This window comes from Lipophrys pholis, assembly GCF_963383615.2.
Source record: "Lipophrys pholis genome assembly, chromosome: 20".
NCBI classification, from domain to species: Eukaryota; Metazoa; Chordata; class Actinopteri; order Blenniiformes; family Blenniidae; genus Lipophrys; species Lipophrys pholis.
In genome coordinates, this window is record NC_137648.1 from 10,264,180 (window position 1) to 10,271,728 (window position 7,549).

The 7,549-nt window shown below is 41.6% G+C and overlaps 1 protein-coding gene across 1 annotated transcript; it reads left to right on the plus strand.

The window, feature by feature from the left end:
• The first annotated feature begins 237 nt into the window (after positions 1-237).
• Positions 238-4,928, plus strand: klhl40b (kelch-like family member 40b). The gene is made up of 6 exons (XM_080489861.1): positions 238-1,580; positions 2,206-2,366; positions 2,451-2,558; positions 2,710-2,895; positions 3,187-3,336; positions 3,524-4,928. The coding sequence occupies exons 1-6, from the start codon at positions 453-455 to the stop codon at positions 3,633-3,635; spliced, it is 1,845 nt and encodes a 614-aa protein (XP_080345987.1). The 5' UTR covers positions 238-452; the 3' UTR covers positions 3,636-4,928.
• Positions 4,929-7,549: the final 2,621 nt, after the last annotated feature.

Below are 7,549 nucleotides of genomic sequence, written 5' to 3' on the forward strand. Positions count from 1 at the left end.
ACAGCCAAGTAGATATCACTCATGTGTTGTAATACAACAAAATGAGAAGCTGTCTGTGTGATTCTGTCACAGAAGCCTCCGTGACTCATGATGGATGTATCTCTCATGATGCAATGTATCAGCTGTGTGACAGTAGGTGGATTTTCCCGGGTTGGGGTGGGGTTGAAGGGGTGGAGGGGAGAGGCGTGGATATTGCATTTCATGTTCCAGAATAAAGCCCATAGCTCCACACCGAGCACCCACTCCTATAAATATCCTCCCAGTTGGAGCTCGGTTGAAGGGTCAGGACAGCTGAGGAAGTGGGCTGGCCGAGATTCGGTTGGTTTAGACAGGCAGTGCTTCTAAATCCTCTTTCCAGGCTACGAACGAGAACCGCTCTGCTGCCAGGACGATCTACCTTTGTGTGACTTGCAGCCCCTGAAAGGCTCTTCAGACTCCTTCTGTCAGGTACGATGGCTCTGCCTATAAACCCCACGGACGAGCTGAGGCTGTACCAGCAGACTCTTCTCCAGGACGGCCTGTGTGAGCTGCTGGAGAATGATAAGCTGGTGGACTGTGTACTGAAAATCAAAGACAAAGAGTTTCCCTGCCACCGGCTGGTTCTCTGTGCCTGCAGCTCGTACTTCCGCACCATCTTTCTGTCCGACCTGGAAGAAAGCAAAAAGAAAGAGATCGTCCTGGAGGACGTGGAGCCTGGGGTCATGGGGCTCGTCCTGAAGTACCTGTACACCTCCCAGATTAACGTGACAGAGCAGAACGTCCAGGACATCTTTGCTGTGGCTAATGTGTACCAGATACCATCAATTTTCACCGTCTGCGTGTCTTTCCTACAAAAACGACTGAGCCTCAGTAACTGTCTTGCCATCTACCGGCTCGGCTTGATGCTGGACTGTGCCAGGTTGGCCATGTCTGCCCGAAACTACGCATGCGAGCACTTCAAGCTCATCTCTAGAGATGAGGAATTCCTCCAGCTGCTCCCCAGTGAGCTGGCAGCCATTTTGGTCAATGACAATCTGAATGTGGAGACGGAGGAGGCCGTGTTTGAAGCCTTGATGAACTGGGTGTCCTGGGACTCAGAGGGCAGAGAGAAAGAACTGCCAGGTTTGCTGGATTGTGTTCGCTTGCGTCTGGTTTCTGAGGATTATCTGAAGGAGAAAGTGGAGAAACACAAACTGATCTCTTTGAATCCTGAGTTGCAGCAGAAACTTCAGTTGGTTCGGGACGCTCATGCTGGGAAAATGCCGGAGGTTAAAAAAAGCAAAAGCAAGAAGGAGGAGGGTGAAGCAGAAAAAGATGGAGAGAGTGAAGACAAGGAGGAGGAAGAAGGCCTTCTCCCAGGAATCCTAAACGACATTATGCGATTTGGCATGTTTGGCAGGGACCTGATACTGATGGTGAACGACACAGGCGCTGTGGCCTACGACCCGACGGGGAACGACTGCTTTGCAGCGTGTCTTTCCTCACAGGTTCCTAAGAACCACATCAGCCTGGCGACCAAACAAAACCAGGTCTTTGTGGCTGGAGGATTATTCTTTGATGAGCAGAACAAGGAGGATCCACTGTGCTCCTACTTCTTACAGGTAGGAGAGACCCTGGGATGTGAAATTCCCAAGAATAGCAAAATATATCAACCCAATCCATTCTTAGATACTTCAGACAAATACAGACGACAACGATCCTCTAAATTACTGATGACTTGTTGCAACCATAAAAGAAATCAGTGAGTTTTATCCATCTGTGACACTCCATTCCGAGTGGTATAACCTGCAGACCCTGATGTAGCCCCCCTGCTTGAGCAAATGTCCAGTTTGTCCTTTCAGGGTTAATCTGGAAACATGATGATGCAACATGGTTGGATTTCTTGAAGAGGGCTTGTTTGCTGAAGATACATTAAAAAAGTATCATGCAAAAAAATAACTATGCAGTTTATCCCTTTATTGGTCCAACCAGCAAACATGAAGTAAAATAGAGTGTAGTTCCAGTTGGCAGGGTCGACACACCAGAGACCATCATACACATCAATTTCCCATCAACAGGCATGTCTTTGTGCTCTGGGGTTCTGTTGAAGTACACAGAAATAATCTATTTGCAGGCAAGAAAGAACATGCAATCTCCACAGCATGTACTCATGACAAAACCATGTAACACTGTGCTGTTTACTGTATAATGTATATTTGACCCAGTGCTTTACTTTTGTGGTTTCAGTATGACCCGGTGAACTCCGACTGGATCGGCATGCCTCCCGTCCCGTCTCCTCGCTTCCTGTTTGGACTGGCAGAGGCAGCGAACTCCATCTTTGTGATTGGAGGGAAGGAGCTGAAGGAGCAGGAGTGCACGCTGGATTCAGTTTTAGTCTACGATAGACAGTGAGTACAGAGTCATCAAAATGTACAACACAAAAATGAGAATACGGAGGTATTTACATCTGTCCTTTGTTTCATCATCCAAAGGTCCTTTAAGTGGGCAGAGTCTGAGCCGCTTCCTTACCCAGTTTATGGGCATACAACAGTAACCCACAATGATGTGGTGTATGTGATTGGAGGAAAAGGAGACGACAAGTGAGCATAAGCAAACATTTTACCTTCTATACGTGCAAATATTAAAGAATGTATTACTTGATTCAACTTTAATTGTTAATTGAAGTCACATTAAAAGACCACCAGGGGAAAAAAAACAACTTACTGTACTTTTTGTCACTTTTGTAAAAAGGAGCTGTCTAAACAAGATGTGCGCATACGACACAAAGAAGTTTGAATGGAAGGAGCTGGCTCCTATGAAGATTGCACGTTCCTTATTCGGAGCCACTGTTCATCAGAATAAAATCTATGTGGCGGCAGGAGTGACAGACGACAGCTTGACAGACTCTGTGGAGGTGTACGACATCACGATCAACAAGTGAGTTCACATCCTGTTTTGTTGCTGCCACATTTTTTGTATTGTACATATGCAGGAAGAAAGAAACCACACTGAATTTAATGTTATCTGAGGTGTTAGTATTTATTTAAAAAAAGATTTTGTCATACATGTTGATCATTGTCTCTGTGTGAAGAGCATTTATCACGAGTGGCTTCTTGACCTCTAAATAGCGAGAACTCGGGTCTCCTCAAAAGCATCAACCATCCTTCCTGTTGAAGTGTGAAGTATTCCACGACACTGAGCCTTCCTACGCTTGTCTGCGTGTTGCAGGTGGTCCGACTTTGTGCCGTTTCCTCAGGAGCGTAGCTCGCTGAGCCTGGTGTCTTTGGCTGGTTCACTGTACGCTGTGGGAGGTTTTGGCATGATGCCCCTGGAGGACAGTGACGAGATCGTTCCCAAAGAGATGAATGACATCTGGAGGTGAATCATGGTCAAATGAGTAGAATTATTGTGCTCGCTACTTTTTGAAAAAAGGTTTTTCATGTTTGAATTACTGGAATCGCAACACTTGAAATATGTAAAAATTTGTTAAGTGTGGTTAAATTACCCAAAATAATAATAAAAAAAAAAAAATCATGATGACAAACCATCTGTTTAACCTCCTCAGGTTTAACGAGAGCGAGAAGAAGTGGACTGGGGTCCTCAGAGAGATCCAGTACGCCTCAGGGGCCACAGTTCTGGGCGTCCGACTCAACACTCTGCGTCTAACCAAGATGTAAACTCATCAGGTCCACAGCCAACCTTCCTGGAGTTAAACGTCCCATTTGGAGACAAGATACACCCATGGCTGAAAATCATGGACCTTTATTTTTGTTGAGCAAGATTTTTATACGTTTTTCTGCAGTTTGAATGTGAATATAGACTAAAAAAACAAAAACAAGATCCAATTATCTTCTGGTATTTTTTTTGTTTTTGCACTGTAAAGAATAAATAATAACAGTTAAAAGGGGGAATGATTTGAATGGAAAACTTGTGTTTATTTTCCCAACAGATGGCAGCAGAGTCATAACCTTCACACTGTCGCCTTCAAAAACAGGACTGGATCAAATAAACTCTTTCTTCCCTGTAGAAAGGAAAAAAAAAAATCACAGCACACATTTCTGCAATAATATATCTATACTGTTTATTATTGAAATGATTTCATTATGCTCTGCTGTGTTACAGACAGTAAACACTAGTCAATAATACAATAAAAGACAGAAAATACAGTCTAATGTTATTAGCACCTCTAGACACTACTGTCCTTGTACTGTTTTGAGTATTTTAACATAGCTGAACTTGACAACTACTGCCTACACATGGGCTTTGTACACCAGAGTTAACTAAGACATAGTGTTTACATAATAAAGTAGAGAATCAGCAAATGACAGTACACAGTATGATTTCTTTAACACAGCTGCAGTATGAGTAAGTATATGGGAAATGCACTTAAGAGGGGATCTGGATAATACATCTTTGAATCGACTATGGCATTGGTGCCAATGATTAATATATGTCTGCCCAAAAAATGGGAAAGTCACCATTAAACTAATGTATTAAAACAGTTAAATAAACATCCACATACAAATTTATTGACAGCACGTGTTTTCCAACCTACGTTAAAGTTTCTATGGAGCCGGTAAACTGGCAAAACAAAGTAGAATGTTCGGTTTAAACTTTTAAAACAGAAGAATTTTACAATCAACTCACGCATTTGGGTTATTTTTTCACCAAGTAGATTGAAAGGGAATGTAAAAAGATTCCTATCTTATAACAATGTTTTTTTTCCCCCAGTACTGATTTGTATGTTGATTATTTCATAACGCAAAGTTTTTTTTTAATGTGCAGAGGGATGTCTTCAATCAACTGAAAGTATAAACATTTTAATAATAATTTCAATATCACCAATCACGAGAATTCCAAAGTTACAAAAAATAAGTTTACTTTGAAATAATGAATTAATCTGGCATATTGCATATTTTGTCCATTTTTGGGCTCCATAGGTTCCCTAAACTACAGACGGTTTACCCCCCCCCCCCCCAAAAAAACAAAAAAAACAAAAACAAAACAACAGAAATATAATCAGCAACAGATTTCTTTTAAAAAATTCACACAAAATACTTTCACTTCAACATCCTCAAGGAATTTTAGTCTCACTTTCTAAAATAAGACAGCCATACTCCCAACAACGTTCCTAAAGATGAAGGCCACAGAATCAGATTATTTTGGATACACTCTTCGGCTTTAGCAGCTAAACCCAAAACATCCTCATGGAGACTCAACTTGGCGGTACTGCGAGTGCTCGCCGCTCCCGGAGGCAAAGTGCCGCTCTCAAAGCTTCATTCTGGGGCAAACATTTGCCTGGTGGCGCACCGCAGACTGCACAGTCACCGTGGCGTCCAGGCACCCGACTTAATCACTGACAAACCCTGGTTTAAGGACAAGGGCAGGTCCACCTTTGCCTAATCTAATAGGAGCCTTTGGCTGCGAGCCTCAGTGAAAGACAATTTGGCTAATTAAAAGTGTCGAGTCTACCAGCCTACAATACACGACCCCTGTGCAAAGTGTCCCTTCTCGGTCTGTAGACTCTGAGCTTTACTGCCATATAACTGTGGGGGGGAAAAAAGGAATTTAGGATTCATCAGGGAAAATAAACTTCTGTCTCAGTTTCCAGATTGATTAAGCTTTGTTGGCATCACAGGTGGATTTTCTCTTTGCGGCCGGATTCATGGAAGACTAGTTCACTCAAATAATCCAAGAACAATATTCAACACGCAGAGTCCGCTCTCCAGGGTCGAGTTAGACTTTCATAAACACATCGTCTGGTTACGGTGTCCTGCACTACATTCTTGTAATAAAGTGCATACAGTTGGCTGGAAGCAGGGGACTAGTAATAGATTACAAAGAGTCACATTATTGCAATTAAGGAGTATTTACGGTTCTTTTTCTACATTTTGGGTATGTAATTTTACACATACGGATATAATATTCACACCATTTAAATTAATATTCAAAATGAAAAGTTACTATTAAGTGGTTGAGCATTTCAATAAATGTTCAGACCTTATGATCAGCGTTTTGGAAGCCAAAGAACCGCCTGCTTTATATCTACATCAGTTAACAAAACAAATTACCATCGTGCAATTCTTATAAAATCTAGTTGTCTGAAAAATGTGCTTTCATATAGGAACGTCAATTCAATTGTCTGCTCATAATCAAATGCAGTTAAAAAGTACTTGTGAGTAGTTTTTGGTGAGGTTACTTTGTACCTTCTTCATTGAGTACATTTTAGTAGCAGTGTAACTGAGTATAATACACGATTTAAGTAATGTAACAGCAGTTGTATAAGCGGCTCAAAGCAATAATTTTATTTTTAAATTCAATTTTAGTATGGATTGACACCTTACAAACACATTAAACACATTTGAGCCTTAAAAGAGACTTAATGATCATCTGCTTGTCTTAAATAATGTCCCATATGAAGCGCACGACTCATTCTCTTGTGATTTATCTTGACGCTGCTCTGGCTGGGAAGCCCTTTTCCTACGCAGATCTCTTGATCTGAGTCCAAGCAGGTACATAAAGTAGGAATTATATTTGACGGGTCTTAATCGACTCCCCCTTTAGTCAAAGCGTGGTTTCACAGGACTGAACACCTGCCAAGGACACATTTTATCAGGAAAAAAAAAAAAGCATTTTGGTAATTTCCCATGATGTTTTGCCAAGAACATACTTAAAAAAACTGAAATGTCATTAGTAGATGTGATATGAATAGCTGCTACTGTTACGGCTTCCACACACCCAACCAGCTGAAATAAAGTGCTCATATAATTTATTATCTTTCTCATTACACAATTTGGCAACTGACGCCTTCCTATACATTTTCTCAAAGCACGGACAATAACAGTCATATATTAGGCCTCTACATCTGGGGCGATCGAATAACTCACGCAGCTGATTCCTCTTGATTGAACCGGAGAAAAACACGATCAGAAAGCAACTGAAGTGCACCTTCAGGGAGGAGTCGGACGCTTGTTAAAGTTTGGGACGGTGTGAATCACGGAGTGTAACGTCCTCACAGCTGAAGAGACGTGCAGGATGCCACACCACAGTGGGTATTTGGGGAAACAAAACACAGGTCAGTCTCTGTGCAGCTTAAAAGCCGCAGTTTTGACTTTTTGAACCAAATTAAAAATTTAAAACTACTGTAATTATACCGGAGGCAATCCCGATGATAATCTGTGCCGTCCCTCTGAAAGCAACGCGGTTCCTTTCAGATGAGACATTTTTTTCTGTGAATGTTAAAAACTGACATTTCTTTTCCTTGTATCTGAAAACATGGCCCCTTTATGAACCGGTGTGGCAAACAAATTCAAAGTGCATAAATCAGTAGTATAAACTACTATTCCTCCCTCTTCACCCTCAGCTCCAAGCACATCCCTTAACATAAAAACATTCAAATCCCTCGACATATAAGGCAAATAAACTTTATCCACAGTATCTTAGTATATAGTCTTTTGGGTTGGTGCTTCATAAACAGGGAAATGGGAATACTGGGCACAATTGTTGGCATTTCCCAAACTATTCTGAGCCAGCCAGTTACATTAAGAATGGTAAAGTACATTTCCTTTTCTCTTTTCAGTGCTCAACCGTT

Bases quoted from the DNA above. Each gene is read 5' to 3' on its own strand.
- klhl40b (XM_080489861.1), top strand. From the start codon at position 453: ATGGCTCTGCCTATAAACCCCACGGACGAGCTGAGGCTGTACCAGCAG. The intron at 1,581-2,205 runs GTAGGAGAGACC...TTGTGGTTTCAG, and splicing joins TGTGCTCCTACTTCTTACAG to TATGACCCGGTGAACTCCGA. The intron at 2,896-3,186 runs GTGAGTTCACAT...TGCGTGTTGCAG, and splicing joins TACGACATCACGATCAACAA to GTGGTCCGACTTTGTGCCGT.